General features: G+C 33.8%; 1 protein-coding gene and 1 long non-coding RNA gene across 2 annotated transcripts in view; both read left to right on the top strand.

The window, feature by feature from the left end:
* The window catches only part of LOC141392738 (UDP-glucosyltransferase 2-like), a 42,134-nt gene extending 20,983 nt beyond the window's left edge, over nt 1-21,151 (top strand). Inside the window, exons 2-3 of the mRNA XM_073965621.1 lie at nt 18,687-18,858; nt 20,285-21,151. Coding sequence (XP_073821722.1) covers nt 18,687-18,858; nt 20,285-21,046 — 934 coding nt within the window. The 3' untranslated portion in view covers nt 21,047-21,151. The remainder of the gene's footprint in view (nt 1-18,686; nt 18,859-20,284) is intronic.
* LOC141392739 (uncharacterized) lies at nt 12,275-13,174 on the top strand. Its single transcript, XR_012409863.1, has 2 exons — nt 12,275-12,769; nt 12,838-13,174. It is a non-coding gene; the product is annotated as an uncharacterized lncRNA (long non-coding RNA).
* Nucleotides 21,152-22,225: the final 1,074 nt, after the last annotated feature.

Raw genomic sequence — 22,225 nt, 5'->3', positions numbered from 1 at the left:
TATGGATGTTTGTACTTATGTGTACGAGAAGTACTAAATGGTTCTAAATTTGGTACAATTTGGATTTGAGTGAATGAATAGAGCTGGAAACTTGAAATTTGGAAATAAGATTACTGTTCTACTGCAGGATTGAGGAAGTTTTAGAAATTTGTACTTATGGATAGGAGAAGTACTAAATGGTACTAAATTTGGTACAATTTGGATTTGGGTGAACGGATATAGCTGGAATCCTGAAATTTGGAATTAGGATTACTTTTGAAGTGTAGGATTGAGGTGGTGTGGGAAATTCGTACTTATTGATACGGAAAGCACTAAATGGTAATAAATTTAGTACAAATTGGATATGGGTGAACGAATAGAGCTGGAATCCTGAAGTTTTGAATTAAGGCTACTGTTGGAGTGTGGGATTGTGGGCGTTTTGGAAATTCGTACTTATGGTATGAACAGTACTAAATTTGGTGCAATTTGGATTTGAGTTAAAAGATAGAGCTGGACTCCTGAAAGTCGGAATTAAGTTTACCGTTGAAGTGTATGACTGAGGGAGTGGTGGCAATGCATACTTCGGAACAATTTGGATTTTAGTAAACGGATAGATTTGGAAATAATACCCCGGTTACACTATTGAAGGTTAACCCACTGGGTTTAATAGATCCAATGGGTTAATCTTTGCTGGTTACACTTTGCTTTTCGAGGATATAAACTGTCAGCTGATGTTTGTTTACGTATACATACAAAATAACTAATAAAGTCATGTTTTACACTTTTACAATTTCTCGTATGTGATATCGTCCCCACAAACTACAAAATAAGTGTGTACTTACGCTATCGTTTTCCATAATTTATTAATTTGTTCCCTTTTTTATTTCTATTTATTTTATAAACAAACGTTGGTTTATGTTTTTGCCAAGAAGTCAGTCCGCCACAAAACATTCGAATTTAAATCAGCTGATCAAACTTGCAAATTCTTACAAGAAACATTAGGTCTGTACGATAACCCAAAAGTTTGTGCAAATTTGCACAAACTTTTACAAAATGCTGTTCGATAACAAACTTGCAAAGTAAAAGAGAGAGAATTTGGAGACAATTGTGAGAGAATATTGGAGAGTTTTGGAGACTTTTGTTTACAAGTTTTTGCAAGGAAAATTTTTCTTGTAAGAATTTGCAAGCTTGATCAGCTGATTTAAATTCGAATGTTTTGTGGCGGACTTCTTGGCAAAAACATAAACAAACGTTTGTTTATTAAAATAAATAGAAATAAAATAGGGAAATATTATTAAATAAATTATGGAAAACGTTAAATGTAAATAAAATAAATTATTTTGTAGTTAGTGGTGACCATTTTCTTTTTTATTCTAAAGGTATCAAATCCCAGCAAAAAGCGGTGCATTCATGGAGTAGGAGAAACACAATGAATGAACTGGGTTCCAGTATGTTTTATATTTGTGCAATTGAAAGGGAATTATAAGGACCTCGTCACATAAGAGGCAGAAATGATTTCAGCCTTATGTACCGAAGCCAGGACCACAACAAACAGCATCGGTACACATTTCCCAAGAATTCCAAATATTGAGCTTTTGTGGCGGAGGTACAGTAGAAGTTAATTGAAATTCGGACAAAATATTAGGAGATCAAAACTGTGGACCAAATTGGTTGCCCTGTTCAAGAGATATTGTGCTACCATTTTAGTGACATTTTTAAATACATATATGTGGACTAAATTTGGACAAAATATGACGATGTTGTTCGGTTCAGTTCGAGAGTTGTCGTGCACTCCAGCCACTACGTATGGTGACATAGAGGTTTTTACAGCTTTCGGGCTGTTCTCTCAAGAAGTATGGACTTGCCCCCGAAAAAAATGTTACCATCGTAATTGAGGCAGAGAATGCAAGTTGCTTCAAAATATATCAAAGTGATTCGAGAGCAGGTCTTAAAGTGAGCTTATTCGAAATTTTGTGTGGGAGGTACCCGAAGGAGTGGACAAATATGGTTCATATTCGAATCTGATCTATATTAGGACCAAATCAAGAGTTATCGTGCGCACAATTTTTTCGAACATTTCTAAACTTTTTTGGGGAAGGAAGCTGAAGGAAATGGAAAATAAACAAGAAAGTATCAGTCTGCTGAGCCGATAGAGATATACCCTCAGTCACGTACACCCGAAGAAAAAAAGTTAACACAATACTTCTGTGTGTTTTTTAGCTGTTGGGAAAATTTTCCAGAATGTTGCAACAAAATTCAGAATGATCCCTTAGGAGTGATCAGATGTAGTATATATTCGGACCTTATACAAATTTGTAGGAAATATTTTTGTTCTTTATTAGTCTATGGATATTTTCCTTACAGATTATGTAATAAAAAATGTTGTACTTAATTTTCTGAATTTAAATATATTACAATTTTACTTTTCAATTTACAAAGTTTGAGCTAAATCGATTTCTCTCTTAAAGGGTTATTTTACACATTAGCCAGTTTAGGTGGTGCCGGTAGGATTTTCTGAACCTTTTTGGGTCATTATCTGAGGAAGTATGGACTTGCCCACAAAAAAAAAAAAAAAAAAATACAACGTCGTAACAGGGGCCGCAATTGCAACCTGCCGCATCACAAATTAATAAGATCAGAGAGGAGTCGTTAAACTATACTTTTTCCAAATTTTGTGTGGGAGGTACCCAAATGAGTGGACCGATATAGTCCATATTAGAACCCGATCTATGCCTGAAAGTAATATTACTAATAGCAAAGTTTGACTCAATTCGGTCACTCCCTCCTAGAATTATCATGCCCACAATCTTGGCGAAACATTTTGAACCTTTGTGGGGGAGGTACCGGAAGGAGTGGACCGATATGGTCTATCTTCGAACTTAAACTAAGTTTGGACAAAATATTGACCAAATATGTTGATCCGTTCGAGAGTTATCGTGCGCTCCAACTACTCACATGGTATTATATGGGTTGTAGTTTTTGTGCTGATTTCTGAGGAAGTATTGACTTGCTCCTGAAAAAATTATATCGTCGTAATGGGAGTAGTGAATACAAGTGGCTGCAACAAAAATCAAAGCGAATCGGGAATCCATATTGGAACCTCATCTATGTCTGGTAGAAATGTCACGATGTGCAAAGTATGGACTAATTCGGTTACTCCCTTCAAGAGTTATCGTGCGGACAATTTTTCCGAACATTTTTGAACTTTTGTGGGGGAGGTACCTGAAGGAGTGGACCATATGGCCCATCTTCGAACGTAAATCAAATCTGGACAAAATACTTCGATACCCAACATTTGAACCGAATCGATTGATCCGTTCGAGAGTTATCGTGCGCTGCAGCCAACCAGACAAACAGACGGACGGACATTGCTTGATCGACTCAAAATTGTCTGAAACTGATATCGTATAAACATACTTGGGGTCTAAAACCATTATTTCGATGAGGCAAATTTTTGGTCGTATCAAAGTGTAAATACCCTCTTTAGCCTAAAGGCTGAGGGTATAAAAAATGGAAAATAAAAAAGAAATGGTAGACACTTTCAATTGTTAAATTTAATCTTTTCCGCTCACTTCTTCTTGTTTATCAAATCAGCTGACTTCTTGCAAGTTTTTTTGCAAATTGCTGTTCGATAACAATCTGCAAATTTTTTGCTTCGAGAGAGTAAAATTGTTGGAGAGAGGTTACTGAGAACTTACTGAGTGCTTGCAAGTACTTTTCACTTGCGAAGTTATCGTACACACCTATTTTTCTTGCAAAAACTTGTAAATAGAACTCTACAAAACTCTCCAAAATTCTCTCACAATTGTCTCCAAATTCGCTCTCTTTTACTTTACAAGTTTGTTATCGAACAGCATTTTGTAAAAGTTTGTGCAAATTTGTAAAAACTTTTGGGTTATCGTACAGACCTATTTACACAATTTAGTACAAAACATTTAAAACAAGCTCTTTTATACTATGTTTACATTTACGAAATCCACTCGATTTCAACTGTCAATTCCATTGCTTAAACGTCAAACGAAATCCAATCGATTTCAGATGAGTTTTCATTTGACGTATACACAAAGGAATTGACAGATGAAATCGAGTGGATTTCGTAAATGTAACCCAAGCATTAGTGGGGTTTTAGAACAAAAGGCTCTACTTGCAGTTGAAAATGTATTAAAAATTGAACATATTTTACAAAATAATGTTAGATTGTAAACTCAGCCACTTTCAACTCTTGGTAGCGATCAACAATAGGATGAGAACAATTTTCGGATACAACATTCCGGTTCATTACTGATGAAAAACGCTCGATATGCGTACAGTTTAAATTATTTTTATTTCAAAACTTATGCATGGTTTACATTTCATGATTTGTCATAAGCTTCCTAATACTTATGTCCAATTTACATTAGCAACTTTTTCGTCATTTAGAGCTGTTTCGTCATTTATTTGCTAAAACAGGCAACATTTTGCGTCATTTACCATACAAAAATAAATGACGATAGCTACGTCATTTATTCTAAACAACGCACGAAAACACCATACTATTATACGCAACCCTGCTGTTTTATGATGTCTTTTGCCAAGTTTACACTTGCGCTCCAAAATCCACTGGATTTTACGAAATCCTGAAATACACCCCGGTGTTTATACTTATTTTTTGTTGATTTCAAACATATCACAATTATCAAGGTAGATGCATATGCGCAGCTGAACGAACATGAATTTTCAAAACAAGTTGTTGTATATTTAATTAGTCATCAAAAATATACGACAATATAGAACTTTACAACTTTATTTCGAAAATTACCGTAAAATTATCTATATATCGTATTAATTGTGTATAGTACTAAAAAATAAAAAATTATTTTATCGTTGAGACATCATAATAATAAATTTTGATAGATAAAATTTGTGCTCAGAACCTGCAAAATATTATTACTTGATGTAGTTTGCTCGTTCAGTGCTAAAAATGATTTCCCGTACTCCGAAATCTTGCAAGACTTGCACTTCTCTTTAAACAATAACAGCGCCGAATAACACTCTCTTCTCCTATTTTCTGTCATACAATTTTGGCTTATTAGAAACTAGCAGCATGTTCGTTGGCATCTAACTACGATAGCTGATACGTTGATTTTGACATTTCTGCTGGAGTTTTTGCAATTTCCGTCATTTTTCCGTTCCCGTCTTTTTTAAGAAATTTGTATTGGGAAGAAATTTATGAAAATTCGCTCTTTTTTCTAACATAACCACTAAAAAGTACGGGAACACAATGAAAAACAGCATTTTAACAAAGTAATTTCATATTTTTTTCACATTGCTTACAAATTTTGATAATAAAATTTTTTGTTGCAGCAACTGACCATCTACCTTGTTTATTGTGATACGTGAAAAGTGTTGCAACTTTTGGTACTTTTTCAGGCAAAAGCAGGGTTGTATATCATGTGTACTGTGATTTCGATGTTGATTTCGCTGAAATCACGAAATGAGATGATTTCATTTTTGTATGGGAAATCATGATAATTTTTGCTTGATTCCGCGCGAAATCACGAAACGCCTTCGAAATCACGAAAAGACGCCGAATGTAAACCAAACATTTGTTTGTTTGTGTGTGTTGTAGAAAAACAAAATTACTCAAACGATGACAAAAGCGAAAATATATAGTTAAACAACTTGCAATCATTATGTTTTTGGAATTAATTTAAGTTATTTGATACACATTTGTGTTGAAGTTCCTATTTTTCTGAATGAATATATTTGGTCTGTTCCTTTACTTTTGAAAATGGTAAAACTGGCTAAAGTAGCAAAAGTTGTAATCTACTTCCATATGAATTGTATGGTGTCTGAAGTAAAGGAACGCTTTTCGAGTAAAAAGTTGCAAAACTTGAAGATTCTTGCACGTAAAGGAACAGGGCTATTGTGTGCGTGTGTTTGTGTTATTGTATATGTGTGTATGTGCGATTCCTTTTTTTTCGTCGGTAACTGACCGATGATTTTCGATAATTACCGACATAAAAATCGGTAAAATGTGTGTACAGAATAGCTATTACCGACAAATATCGACATTTGTCGTTAATTCCATCGGTAGAGAGTTACAGAATCGCACTACTGGTAGATTTTGGGCGGATTTAGCAAATAAAACCTGCAAATGCGCTAAATCCGGCCTATAAGTCCAAGTCCACACTAGTGTGAATTTCATTAAAAAATTTATGAAATTATGCGTTCTTAGCTCGAATTCCTCACTACTGTATTTTTATGATTTTACTCCACTATGGAACTCGATCTAGAGACTCATAATTTCGTATCAAAATTTCAGTGAAATTACTATAGTGTGGCCCGAGACCATGTCAAGGAACACAGCTTATGTTCGATCAGCTGCACATATTAGAGCTGGTAAATCATCGATATTCTCAACATTAAGTACAGTACACATTGTCAGTTTTGAATGATGCTTTTTTGCAATTATCGAAAACTGTCCAACCGTCCAGCAACCACAAAATATTTTGTGGTTACATGATGAATGACAAAAATGAACGGTCACACTAGCAAGCAACAACAAAGCTGTCATTTAAAACTGACAATGTGTACCCAGATTTAGATATTTTCGATATCATGTTTAAAAATATAGATTGCTATCGATATTATCGGTAATTTGTCACCACTATTTTGGGAATAAATATGACGGAAATCTCTATGCCTTTGTTCACATTTTACACTAGTACTTCACAGAAATATGAAAGAACAAAACATAGCTGCTTGTATTATAAAAATATACAAAAAATACAAATTTCTTTATTGAAAAATTTGTACGTGTGTAAAATATACTAATATGAGGAAAGAGGGGACGATATCTCATACGAGAAATCGTAAAAGTGTAAAACGCGACTTTATTACATTTTCCGTAAATGTTTTCTTTGCTCGCTATTTATGCATTTAATCACATATTTTTGTTTTCCAATCAATCACAATACTGTTTAAATACGTGTTGTACCATTACCATTTTAATTTTTGGAAAGTATTTTTTTTTTTTTGATTTTTATGTGTTATTTTGTATGTATTCATAAACAAACATCAGCTGACAGTTTATATTCTGGAAAAGCTAAGTGTAACCAGCAAAGATTAACCTTCAATAGTGTAACCGGAGTATTATACCCCGTTTGTATTTAACCGGGTTAACCCAGTGAGTTTGGGTTTCAAATGTCAATTTCATAGCGTAATAGACCATTTAGATGTCAATTCCATAAATGTCAATTCCATCGCTTATATTTCAAATAAATCCTCATAAAGAAGGTTAACCGTGCAAAAAGCTATAATATAAACAGCCTATAAAAGTCCAGTTAGACTAGGCTGGATTTAGCAATTATCTGGTTTAATTTCACATATGTTGTATGAAAATGACAACTTAAATCCACTGGATTTGCTAAATAAAGCATAATAGTACGTTTAGACTTATAAATCCACTCGATTTCAACTGTCAATTCCATTGCTCAAACGTCAAATGAAATCCAATCGATTTCAGATGAGTTTTCATTTGACGTATACACAAAGGAATTGACAGATGAAATCGAGTGGATTTCGTAAATGTAAACATAGTCTTACAGGCGTTTTAGGCTTCATTAGCCGGATTTAGCTCATTATCAAGTTTTATTTGCTAAATCCGGCCCTAATCCACCAGATTTACCAAACAATAATAAATCCTCGTGTTGAGTGGATTTGTTTTAAACTCGGCATAAATCCTCGTATACAACTCTGTTTTTTACAACATGTTGCTAGAAAATACAAAAAGTTGCAAGCTGGTACTAGAAACTAGGTAGATGCATAGGTGAATTGCTATAATAAAAATAATTTAACATTTCAAAATTTGTAAACAAGGAGGAAAAATTAAATTTACTTTGATATACAAAGCTAGTTTTAATCAACCAAGACTAATAGTACGTTTAGACTTACGAAATCCATTCGATATAAAATATCAATTCCATATCGTATATGTCAAAGAAATCGAGTGGATTTAAAATTGTGATTTATTTGACCTGTACACTATGAAATTGACATTTGAAATCGAGTGGATTTATAAGTCTAAACGTAGTACAATGCTAAGTTTACATTTACGAAATCCACTCGATTTCATCTGTCAATTCCATAGCTCAAACGTCAAATGAAATCTCATCTGAAATCCATTGGATTTCATTTGACGTTTAACCTATGGATTTGACAGATGAAATCGAGTGGATTTCGTAAATGTAAACATAGCATAATATTTACGATCTCTAAACGATAAAATAATTAGCTCTGTTCCAAGGCATATTTATTAAAGGTAGAAGTGACAACCAGCTGTATTCTTACTTTTTTGTAAATTTAGTTTTCAAAATGTAATAGGGTCTATTCATGAAATTTGAAACTTCGAAATTTGCTAACATAAAATACTTATTTTCATCGTAAATGAGTAATAAAAATTGCATACGAGAGTTCTGAATGCGTTATATTTAAATTTTGATTCAAATTTGTTCTATTTTAGAGGATTTTCAAAATGTATTTATGTGTTTCCTGAAAAACATTTTTGGAGAGACCCTAATATTCAATATTTTCTTTGACAATTAATTTTCAATAACAACAATGTTGTTTTTGAAAATTTTTTAGTTGTTGTAATTCATGCACATACCTTCTATAAATTTGTCTTGCTCTGTTCCAGAACTAAAAAGTTTTTACAATTTTTACCACTTTTACACATTTTGCGTTCCCGTACACAAAATTTATATGAAAATCGTTTACGACTTTTACAACTTTTACGACTTTTACCACTTTATAAAGTACGGGAACAGGCCAATTATTTGTTTGGTAATTAGTTAGCATAGACAGCATAATATGCTAACATTTTCAATACCAAACAATAAAGCTGGAAACAGATACAACGTTTGATTAAAGTTTTGCGTTGGGCGTCGATAAAAAAACAACAACAACAGGGCGACGACGACACCAAAGTCCAGCGTTTATCTGTTTGTCGGCATATATTTCAAATGAATTTGAATTTTTCGGCATCATGCCCAACAGTGTAAAAACGGCCAAAACGACACAAAACTTTACCCAAACGTTGTATCTGTTTACAGCTTAAATTTGAAATTTAACCTTTTTTGAAGCGAATTTAACTTAGGCTTGGTTTACATTTACGAAATCCACTCGATTTCAACTGTCAATTCCATTGCTTAAACGTCAAATGAAATCCAATCGATTTTTGACGTATACATAAAGGAATTGACAGTTGAAATCTACTTGATATTGTAAATGTAGTATTACAACAACATCTTTTGACGTTTCATTTCGATCAGATGGTCAAAGGCATCTACCTTGGTAATTGTCCTATGACTAACTAAAATTAGCTGATTGCCATTTAAATCCTCCAAAGGTATATCTAAATGCAACGAGATTTGCATTGGATTTATTAAATCCGATTGAGGATTATGGTAAAACTTTGTTTAGACTATGCACTTACACGATGATTAAGTGTATTTTCCCGATTTATTTGACATATATTGTATGAAAATGACAACTTCAATCCACTGGATTTGCTAAACCAAGCATAGTCTAAACGGGGTATTAGTCTAAATGAGCTATAAACGTGAAATAAATCCTCATAAAAAAGATTAACGCGCAAAAAACTCTCGTGCAAACTCTCGTTTTATACATAACGATGTAGTTTATTTCATTTAATTTGTTTACTTTGTCCAAAAAATGCGAACACTTCACATTTTCTTAACAATAGGCACTCCAGTGCTGTAAAATACAATAATTATTTTAGGCATGTCATTTTATGCTAAGTTATACCCCGGTTACACTATTGAAGGTTAACCCACTGGGTTTAATAGATCCAGTGGGTTAATCTTTGCTGGTTACACTTAGCTTTTCGAGGATATAAACTGTCAGCTGATGTTTGTTTACGTATACATACAAAATAACGAATAAAGTCGTGTTTTACACTTTTACAATTTTTCGTATGAGACATCGTCCCCTCTTTGCTCATATTGGTATATTTTACACACAGGGATACATGTTTGTATAATGGTATCAAGCGTACTCATTGTTAAAAAAGTGTCTAATTTAAAAAATAAATAATTTTATGATTTTCAAATAACTTTAGATTTATTAACTCCATAAAATCTCATGCTACCAATCGTAAACGTGTAAAACACGACAAATTCTGTTGCAAAAACAGTTGCAACTTATGGTACTTTTTGAGTAGAGTTGGATTTTTTTTGCACAAATACCGAATACAACACTGTATTTTTGGTGGATTTGTGCCGGATTTAAAATAAACCCAGTCGTGAGAGGAATTAATTTTTGTATGGCAAATCTGGTCAGATTTGACCAGATTAAGCAATAAATCCTCATAAAGTGGGTTAACCCGGCAAAAAACTGTAGTGTAACCGCACTATTAACATTTACGAAATCCACTCGATTTCATCTGTCAAATCCATAGGTTAAACGTCAAATGAAATCCAATGGATTTCAGATAAGACTTCATTTGACGTTTGAGCTATGGAATTGACAGATGAAATCGAGTGGATTTCGTAAACGTAAACTTAGCATTAGATTGGAGGAATGTCTTCTCGAGAGAAAGCTATTCCGCGAGAATTGAATTTCTCCAGAATATTCACGAATGGACTGTTAAGTCCAATTTACATATGCACATTAAATGATTTCGTTTTACGAAATCCTAGAATCAAATGAAGTGTATTTACATCTGTTTTTTTGCGTCATTTGCTTACGCACACAATCGCACATACACACTTATACAATAACACAAACACACGCACGCAATATATTTATTCAGAGAAATAGGAATTTCACAACACAAATGTGTATCAAATAACTTAAATTAATTCTAAACACAAAAAACATAATTTTCGCAAGTTTTTTAAACATTTATTTTTACTTTTGTCATCGTTTGAGTTTTTTTGTTTTTCTTCAACACACACAAACAAACAAATATGCCATTTAGATATGACACCATTAGCCGGATTTAGCCCATTATCAGGTTTTATTTGCTAAATCCAGCCAAAATCTACCAGATTTCCCATACAAAAATAAATCCTCTTATGAAGTGGATTTGTTTTAAATCTGGCATAAATCCTCGTATACAACTCTGTTTTTTGCAACATGTTGCTAGAAAAAACAAAAAGTTGCAAGCTGGCAGAAGAAACAAGGTAGATGCATCGGTGAATTGCTACACTAAAAATAATTTAAAATGTAAAAATTTGTAAACAAAGCGGAAAAATTAAAATTGTTTTGATGTACAAAGTTAATTTTAATCAACCAAGACTAATATTTATGATGTCCAAACGATAAAATAATTCGTTAATTTATTTTAGATGGGCAAACTGCGATAAAATAATTCTTTATTTGCTCTTTTGTTAGCATTAGTAGCATAATGTGCTAACATTTTAAGTATTAAACACTAAATTTGTAATTTGACGTATGTTTTTTAGACAAATTCAATTTACAAAAAATTCTTTTGACGTTTCAAATTCTTTCAGATAGGCTGATGCATCTACCTTGGTAATTGTGCTATGAACAAAAATCAGCTGACTGCCATTTAAATCCTCCAAAATGTATATCTAAATGCAATGAGATTTGTACTGGATTTATTAAATCCAGTCGAGGATTTATGGCTAGTCTAAATGAGCTAAAAGACATCGTAAAACAGTTGCATTTTTTGGTAGTTTATGGCGAAAAAGCTGGGTTGCATATAATAGTATGGTGTTTTCGTGCGTTGTTTAGAATAAATGACGCAGCTATCGTCATTTATTTTTGTATGGTAAATGACGCAAAATGTTGCCTGTTTTAGCAAATAAATGACGAAACAGCTCTAAATGACGAAAAAGTTGCTAATGTAAATTGGACATTAAACTTAAAAATAAAATACTTCTTTTCATCCTCATAGCTGGTTTGAATTACGAATTACGGATTTCATCTGTCAATTTCTTTGCCTATACGTAAAGTGAAAACTCATCTGAAATCAACTGGATTTCATTTGACGTTTGAGCAATGGAATTTACAGTTGAAATTGAGTAAATGTAAACTGGATATATGCGTTTTATAAACAGTTCTGTATGCTTTATATTTACATTTTGATTCAAATTTGTTCTACTTTACAGGATTTTCAAAATGTATTCATGTTTTTCCTGAACAAATTTTCAGAGCGATCCTATTATTCCATATTTTCCTTGACATTTTATTTCCAATAACAACAATGTTGTTTTTGTAAATTTGTTAGTTGTTGTAATTTATGCATCTACTATCTATAAATATGCCTTGATCATAACTAATAATAATTGTTTTATTAGGATGAACTTTGTATTGAAAAGCCAAATTATTTTTTCATATTTGGTATGTTCCTTTACTTTTGAAAATGGTAAAACTGGCAAAAGTAGCAAAAGTTGTAATCTACTTCCATATGAATTGTATGGTATCTGAAGTAAAGGAACGCTTTTCGAGTAAAAAGTTGTAAAACTTGAAGATTCTTGCACGTAAAGGAACTGAGCTATTGTTTAAAATTTTTGCACATTTTTGTTGCAATTTGCCGATACAACTACCTTGTTTATTGTGTAATTTTTGTGACGACGTAAATAAACAAATGTAAATGGCTCTGAATTTCTCTCAAGTGTCAAAACAAAAGCGCATAAGTTTATTTCTTTTGATTTCAATTAAGGTCGCCATCAGACCATCTGCTTTTTTACATGTATGTTGTCACTTTGGGTATATATATTTGTTTTGAGGCATTTTTGAAGGGAATCCATATCTTCTACAGGTAAAGTGTATGATTGATTGGCACTGGCATATATCTAACATAATTCTTATTTCATTCTTTTCTTAAAGCGAAGAAAATCAATACAACGGATTACATCACAAAGGAAACTCTTAAGGAAATACGCTCTAATATCTAGTGAAGTATGGACTTGTTGTTGAGATGCCTATGGTAAATCTTGCTGACCTATCCGAGGGGTGCCGAAAACGAGACTTAGCCATTCATTCTAAAGATATTTTGGAGAGCTGTTGACGATCAAAACCCATATTTCCGGAAGTATTGTTGTGACCTGGGCCCCAAGGACTTTTTATGGCAATAATTTCAGCCGATCCAAGAGGTGGACTTGAATTCGGGCGATGGGCAGAAGTATGAAGCATCTCAGACCCTTTAAATAAATTTATATAACTATTTGGTGTTGTGATCTTTATTATTAGAATCTTATGTAGATTGGCATCTGTAGAAGATGCCAATTAAACGTCTTTTATTCTGTCTATTCTATAGAAGACCTCTTTAGGCGTCTTCTATTCTATAGAAGACCTCTTAAGGCGTTTTCTATTCTGTAGAAGACTTCTTAAGGCGTTTTCTATTGTATAGAAGAACTTTTATGGCGCCTTCTATTCTATAGAAGATCTCTTAAGGCGCCTTCTATAGAAGACCTCTTAAGTGATCCTCTATTCTATAGAAGACCTCTTAATGCGTCTTCTATTATATAGAAGACCTCTTAATGCGTCTTCTATTGTATAGAAAACCTCTAAATGCGTCTTCTATTGCACAGAAGACCTCTTAAGGCGTCTTCTATTGCACAGAAGACCTTTTAAGGCGTCTTCTATTGTACAGAAGACCTCTTAAGGCGCCTTCTATTGTATGGAAGACCTCTTAATGCGTCTTCTTTTGTATAGAAAACTTCTTAATGCGTCTTCTATTGTATAGAAGATCTCTTAAGGCGTCTTCTATTGCACAGAAGACCTCTTAAGGCGTCTTCTATTGCACAGAAGACCTTTTAAGGCGTCTTCTATTGTACAGAAGACCTCTTAAGGCGCCTTCCATTGTATGGAAGACCTCTTAAGGCGTCTTCTATTATATAGAAGACATCCTAAGATGTCTTCTATTGTATTGAAGACCTCTTAAGACGTCTTCTATTCTATAGAAGACCTTTTGACGCGTCTTCTATTCTCTAGAAGACTTCTTAAGGCGTCTTCTATTCTATAGATGGCTTCTTAAGGCGTCTTCTATTGTATTGAAGACCTCTTAAGACGCCTTCTATTCTATAGAAGACCTCTTTTATTCTGTAAAAGACCCCTTTAGGCTTCTTCTATTCTATAGAAGACCTATGAAGGCGTCTTCTATTCTATAGAAAGCTTCTTAAGGCGTCTTCTATTGAATAGAAGACCTGCTAAGACGTCTTCTATTGTATTGAAGACCTCTTAAGACGTCTTCTATTCTATAGAAGACCTCTTAAGACGTCTTCTATTCTATAGAAGACCTCTTATGGCGTCTTCTATTGTATAGAAGACCTCTTAAGGCGTCTTCTATTCTGTAGAAGACCTCTTAAGGCGTCTTCTATTCTATAGAAGGGTTCTTAATGCGTCTTCTATTGTATAGAAGACCTCCTAAGAAGTCTTCTATTATATAGAAGACCTCTTAAGGCGTCTTCTATTCTATAGAAGGCTTCTATTGTATAGAAGACCTCCTAAGACGTCTTCTATTGTATTGAAGACCTCTTAAGACGTTTTCTATTCTATAGAAGACCTTTTAAGGCGTCTTATATTCTATAGATCTCTTAAGGCGTCTTCTATTCTATAGAAGGGTTCTTAAGGCGTCTTCTGTTGTATAGAAGACTTCCTAAGATGTCTTCTATTCTATAAAAGACCTCTTAAGGCGCCTTCTATTCTATAGACCTCCCAAGACGTCTTCTATTGTATGGAAGACCTCTAACCTCTAAGGCGTCTTCTATTCTATAGAAGACCTCCTAAGACGTCTTCTATTATATTGAAGATCTCTTCTATTCTGTGAAAGACCTCTTTAGGTGTCTTTTATTCTATAGAAGACCTTTTAAGGCATCTTCTATTCCGTAAAAGACCCCTTAAGGCGTCTTCTATTCTATAGAAGACCTCTTAAGGCGTCTTCTATTATATAGAAGGCTTCTTAGGGCGTCTTCTATTGTATAGAAGACCTCCTAAGACGTCTTCTATTGTATTGAAGACCTCTTAATAAGTCTTCTATTCCATAAAAGACCTCTTATGGCATCTTCTATTCTGTAGAAGACCTCTTAAGGCATCTTCTATTCTGTAAAAGACCCCTTTAGGCGTATATAGAAGACCTCTTAAGGCGTCAACTATTCTATAAAAGACCTCTTAAGGCGTCTTATATTCTATGGAAGACCTCTTAAGGCGTCTTCTATTCTATAGAAGACTTCTTAAGGTGATTTCTATTCTATAGAAGACCACTTAAGGCGTCCTCTATTCTACAGAAGACATCTTATGGTGCCTTATATTCTATAGAAGTCTTTTTAATGGGTCTTCGATTCTATAGAAGATTAAAAGTTTGCGCAGATGCCTCTTTTGTTTGCAGGCAGGTCAAGTTCGAAAATTTGCTATATAGGCCTACGATTTGTATTGCATCCATGTAGTACCTATGTACAAGTATTTTGAAGTTTTCGCTACATATTCTGACAGAATTTTCTAGTGGTCAAGAAACTTCTCCATTACAATTAACATAGGCCCACTTTTTAGAATAGCTCCCATATAGCGGAACGCCCGAAAGTTTTTTTAGCTCAATTTTCAGACCGAATTAACTATAATTTGGCATTAGCTATATTCTTGATCCGGATAAAATTCTAAGTCGATATAGCCTCGTCATTCCGTTTGTCTGTTGAAATCAATATAAAGCCTGCAATATTTAGAATAGAGCTTTATAATTTGGTATAGAAGTTCTATAACTTCTAGGATGTTTTGTGGTGAAAATGGGCTATACTGATCCCCGTTCTAATATCTGTACCTTCCGATTTTCTGTATTTTGAAGGGTTTCTTCGTTGGAGGTAAAAACTTTCCACCAGAAATCTTCATATAGCCCACATAGAATAGTACCTCCTGATTTTCGGTATTTTTTGAGATTTCAGTGCCATTATCGAACAAAAAGACTATGGTTTCGGGTCAATCCGGTACGAAAGAACACGATTGCGATATTGCTGTAATTTGGTACTGCGTGTTGTCAGTCCTATACGGAAAATTGTAAATATTGGTCCATGTTTGGAGATGCTTACGACATACAGTTGTCGAAATCACTGGTCTAGCAGCACCGAACTGAGATATGTTGACAAACTCAGTATGTGTTTGTGGGAAATAATGGAACAAATGTGAACAACATCGGATAATATATTGGTGTAGCTCCCAAATTAGGTGTAATTTGGTGTTCTTTCTCCACCAAATATTGTGGACATAAGTATACGTTTTAGCATTTCCCCTCATATACACATTTTCAGACCAAATAAGCTGAATTTTGACATTGGAGGTTCTATGTGGACATACATCTTATCAGCCAAAAAGTGTGATCATATTCTACGTTTTGATATAGTCCCCATATAACTGTACCGCCAGATTTTGGGGATTTTGAGGATTTAAGTTATTTTTCAGACCATTTGTCAGCAAGAGTTGCGGCTAGTTGCATCTAATCTATAAGTTCCAAATTAATTCGTAAAAAATTGGTCTAGACATTACATTTTTAGTTACGCTCCATTCAACAAAAATTTATTCCACTAAAAAAATACAGGAAAAGTAATCATTTTTGAAATTTTTTTGTTATACAACTATGTACGTCTAGTTTTTATACCCTCCACAAAGGAGGATATGATTAAATTTTTCATTCCGCTTGTAACGCATCAAAATAATCATCGGAGACCCCATAAAGTACATATATTCCTGATCGGGTAAAAATTCTAAGTCGATATAACCATGTCCGTCCGTCCGTCTGTTGAAATCAAGATACAGCTCGCAATTTTTAGCTATTACCTCACCGAAATGGCTGAAATTTGGTATTTACACTTCGTTGGGCGTACAAAACTTTCCTCCAGAAATTTTTCGGTATAGGTTCACGCCTTTATATATCCCCCACAGAACGACACCTCCCGATTTTCGGTATTTGGAAGGTTGCGGCCATAATTCACCAAAATGGCTGGAATTTGGTATTTAGCCTTCACTTGGGGCATACAACTTTCAATCTGAAATTTGTTGGTATAGGTCCACGCCTTCATATAGCCCCCGTAGGTCGGTACCTCAAAAATTTCGGTATTTTGAAGGTTGTGGCCACAATAATTCATTTAAGTGAAATTTAGTATTTAGTCTTTGTTGAGGGTATTCAACTATCCCCTCTAACTTTGCCGATATATGTAGGTCAATGCCTTCATACAAGTCCCATAGAACGGTACCTCCCGATTTTCGGTATTTTAAAGATTTTGACCTCAATAATCCACCGAAATGGCTAAAATTTGGTTTTTGGTCTTCGCTGGTGATGTTCAACTTCCCCCCCTAAATTTGTCGTTATAGGCCCACGCATTTGTGTAGCCTCCACAGAACGGTACCTCCCAATTTTCGGCATTTTAAAGGTTGTGGCCTCAATATTCCACCGAAATGGCTGAAAATTGGTGTTTAGTCTTCATTTGGGGAACAAAACTTTTTTCCATATATTTGTCTGTATATGGATACTGCTTCATATAGCCCCCATAGTACGGTACACCACATTTTCTGTATTTTGAAGGTTTTAGCTTCATTATCTCACCGAAATAGCTGAAATTCGGTACATAGTCTACGTTGGGGATAAAAAAGCATTTTGTCCGTATAGGACCACGCCTTCATATAGTCCCCATAGAACGGTACCTCCCAATTTCCAGTATTTTGAAGGTTGTGGCCGCAAAAATCTACCGAAATGGCTGACATTTGGTATTTAGTCTTCATTTTGTTATTAAACTTTCCCCCAGAATTTTGTCTGTATATGTCCACGCCTTCATGTAGGCCCCATAGAACGGTAACTACCGATTTTCGGTATTTTTTACCGAAATTGCTGAAATTTGTTATTTAGCTTCTTCATAAACTTAAGGAAACTTCAATACAACTCGTGGTAGGGTATTCGTAGGAGGGTATCACGATTTCGGCCCAGACGAACTTAACGACGTTCTTACTTTTTTTAATTTGACTTACACCAACCCCTATCAATACAAATTATCTTTGTTTCGTTTAACAATTAAACATATGTAATGTTAGATATTTTGCAACAATTTCGTTAAAATCTGAAGCATCAAAATTTCTTGCAACAAGAAAAAAGTAAAAACTAAATTTTAGTAAAAATTTGTAATAATTATTGCAAATTATGGAGTACGGGGACACATTTATTATTAATTTACAGAAGAAAATAATAATAATTTCAAAGGCCAACTTACTTCAAATTGACGCCGTTCAGTTCAGCGAGAAATTATTAAGAATGTGGTGGCAACCCATTTTTAAGTATTTGCTGTGATTATTTTGAGGACTATGTCTCAAAGTTACCACGACATCCATGATGTCCTCAAATGAAGCAGAAGATATATAAAATGGTCAGGGGGCAAGGATAATACAAATTTTGGTCAAAGTTAGGAAAATACATATAATTTAGACTACAACGAAATACAATTTCGGTTCAAAGTTCAAATATTTCACTGTCCCCAAAATATCTACTGGACATATATATATATATATATATATATATATATATATATATATATATATATATATATATATATGGACTTATTACAATTATTTTTATAATTTTTAAGTAATGACGACTTCTATTTTGCTTTTTAAAAGAGTCAGACTTAATCGCATAGTCGTTGTTTTTAAATTTTATTAAAACAGCTTTAATTTATTTTAAAACAACATTAATTATTTTTCAGAGAACTTTTTGGTCAAGAAGAAAACTTTCCCACTCTAAAGGAAATGAAGAAAAATGTTTCAATTATTTTGGTTAATGGGCATTTCAGTGAGGGTCCTATAAGACCAAATGTACCGGCTCTTGTTGAAGTTGGTGGCATACAAGTTAAGGACAAACCAGATCCATTGCCAAAGGTAAGTTTTGCATTATACATATATATGCATAAAGTCTATTCATAGAATTCTTATAGCTTTGTTCCTTTACTGTTTTAATAGTAAAAGTAGAAAAATTGATCTCACGTAGATATTGCAGCGATGTCAAAAAACAAATATGGCTGCTTAAAAATATAACAAACAAACAAAATAAATGTCACTGTTTTTATTTTTGTTCCCTTTTTTATTATTATTTATACTTATTTTTTTCTTTTTATTTTGCTTTGACAATGCGCGTTGTTTTCTTTTGCCTTAATTGTCAAATAAATGTTTTATTACTTTTTGGGGTTTAAGGAACGCATTCCGAGTTAAAAATAGTAAAAGTGGTAAAACTTTAACGTAAAGGAACAAAGCTTATACGAAAGAGATTTTATAAAGATTAAACATAATTTAAACTTGCACCTAAAACAAGTATTTGGGGCAAATGCGTCATTTATTTGACAGATATTGAATGGATTTGACCTAAATGACGAATTTTTTTAAAACTGATGTAGAGTAAAATCATAAAATTTCTGTAGTGGGGAATTCGATTTAGTCCATATTTACATTAGGTAATTTTCCTTGCGGCAATTGTCAGTTTGTCGATGAGAGAGGGTGTTGGGAGGCAAAGGGTTACCATATGCCTCACCTCTCTCTCCATCAAACTCACAATTGCCGCAAGGAAAATTGCCTAGTCCCAATTTACATTAGGCGAGTTTTCTTGCGGCAATTGTCAGTTTGTGGGTGAGAGAGGGTGTTGAGAGGCAAAGGGTTACCATATACCTCACCTCTCTTTCCATCTAACTGACAATTGCCGCAAGTAAACTCGCCTAATGTAAATTGGGACCTAATGTAAATATGGACTTAAGAACGCCTAATTTCATGAAATTTTTTAATGAAATTCACGCTAGTATGGACCGGGACTAAGATAAAATTCGCAGTTCCATATAACCGCATTTATTAAATCCAGTAGATTTAAATTGTCAAATCCATTGCGTTTGCGACAAATAAATCCTCATAGAGGAGGTTTAGAGTACATTTAGACTATGCTGGATTTAACAAATCCAGTCGATTTATGTTGTCATGTTCATACAATATATATGTGTGTTCGTTTACGAAAAATTTGTACGAATTGTTACTGGATGTTGTTCGTTTACTCTACAGTACAATGCAAAAGTCTTTAGTCGATTACAAGAAGTTACTGGACTTGTACAAATTTGAAAAATTATTGAGTAAACGAACACACCTTATGTATGTACAGCATGTCAAATAAATTGAGATAATGCACTTAAACATGTTACACGGGTATAGTCTAATAGGCTTTTAAAACGTGAAAAATCGCTATTGTAAGCATGTTATATTTAGTTCTACTTCTTCCTATAACTTCCTGGCTACTTAATACTAAATCTTGTATTTGTTCTCTTTTCAGGATATTGCTGATTTTCTCGATGGTGCCAATGAAAATGGTGCCATTCTCTTCAGTTTGGGCTCAAATCTTAAAGGTTCCAGTATTAATCCTGCCACAGCAACATACATTTACAATGTTCTATCAAAACTTCCACAGAAAGTTATTTGGAAATGGGAAGATTTAGAAAATACACCTGGAAATTCACCAAATATCCTTTACAAAAAATGGATGCCACAAGATGATATTTTGGCCCATCCAAATTTGAGACTATTTATAACACATGCCGGTAAAGGTGGTGTTACTGAGGCCCAATATCATGGTGTTCCCATGTTGGCCTTACCCGTTTTTGCCGATCAACATGGTAATGCCGAAAAAGTAGTTAAATTGGGTTATGGTAAACAATTGGAATTGATCTCACTAACGGAGGAAGCACTGCGAGAAAATGTTCTTGAAGTTCTAAATAATCCCAGCTATCGTAAAAATGTTAAAGAATTTTCACAACTCTATCGTGATCGACCATTATCGGCACGCGAAAATGCCGCTTTTTGGATAGAATATGTTGTGCGTCATCATGGTGCTGCACATATGCAAAGTCCTTTGGTTCATATGAATTTCATTGAAAGCAATAATTTGGATGTTTATGCTGTTCTGATTGGTGTGTTTTATGTTCTATATAGAATATTTAGTTTGATATTCTGTATAGTGTGCAAAAAGATATTCAAGAAAAGCTGTGGTACTGGTGCCTCCAAAGATAAATCGAAGAAAAAGGTTAAAAAACAATAGTTTAAATTTTAGAAATATAATTTGTAGGAATTTCTAGTCGCATATTTGGCTGATACGTTTCATTGTAAATAAAATGTGTTCTTTCTATACATTAATAAAACTTAATGAATGTTCATTTGATTTCCTTCCCAATTAAACTCGAAAATAATCGATTTTAGACCAATATCCAATCTCTGTACCATGGCACAATAAAGGCTTCGGCACATACGGTCCGTTGTGAGTCGCATCACACGTCAAAAACAACAACCACATGAAAAATGTGTAAGTGATGCCAAGTTTGCAGCAAGGTAAGCAGGCGAGGCAACTTATGTACCCAGGCCTTAAGGTGCGAACACAATGAGAAATTCATGTTCATCCAAGCCTCAATTTATGTAAAGGAATAAAGAAAAGGAGGATCGCATTTTAATTAGGTAGTACCTCCCCTTTATTCTTTTACATGAAATTGAGCGTGAAGTAAGCGGCATATTTCATTGTGTTTGCACCTTTAAGTCGAAATAATCTATTTATTGTTTAACACAAGATCTATTCACCTTGTTACATAATGGGTACTTTACACGATATGTTATTTTACATATGTATGTGTTGTCATTTTGCATATTCCTTTTGTATATAAAAAGTGACAACCCATATGTAAAAAACATATCGTGTAAAGTACCCATAAGTAGCAAAACAACAACAACGCCATTTTGGCGTTTTACGCCACCTTAAGGCCCGGCACATCATTGTTTAACAATTTTAGCTTGCCCACATCTGCTTATCATGACAACTGCGTGACACAGCAGAACTAAATGTGTGATTATCTATCACAATTAAAATCGCTACTCAAACAACTTGAAATATTAGATAAGATACGGTCATATTCGCTGGTCACCCTACTTTTGTAAAAGATAAATAAAAAACAAAAAATATATAGCAAAAATCGAAAGATCTATGTTTCTAAGGGTCGAAATACATACGGTCCGTTGAGCGTCGCGTTACTACAACCACAAGAAAACTTCAAGAACAAACTTGGCATCACTTACACATTTTTCATGTGGTTGTTGTTTTCAACGCGCAACGCGTTGCACAACTGACCGTATGTATGATAGCATGGGGAGGGTGTGCCACGTTTTTGTTCAAAATGTTCTAATATCAACACCGTTAAAGCTTTTTCAAATATTATTTTTGGAAAAAATATAA

Source organism: Musca autumnalis, unplaced genomic scaffold, assembly GCF_047663935.1.
Source record: "Musca autumnalis isolate F117 unplaced genomic scaffold, ASM4766393v1 scaffold_2, whole genome shotgun sequence".
Classification (NCBI taxonomy): Eukaryota; Metazoa; Arthropoda; class Insecta; order Diptera; family Muscidae; genus Musca; species Musca autumnalis.
Note: the sequence above shows the minus strand (reverse complement) of the source record. Positions and strands in the feature narration are given on the sequence as shown.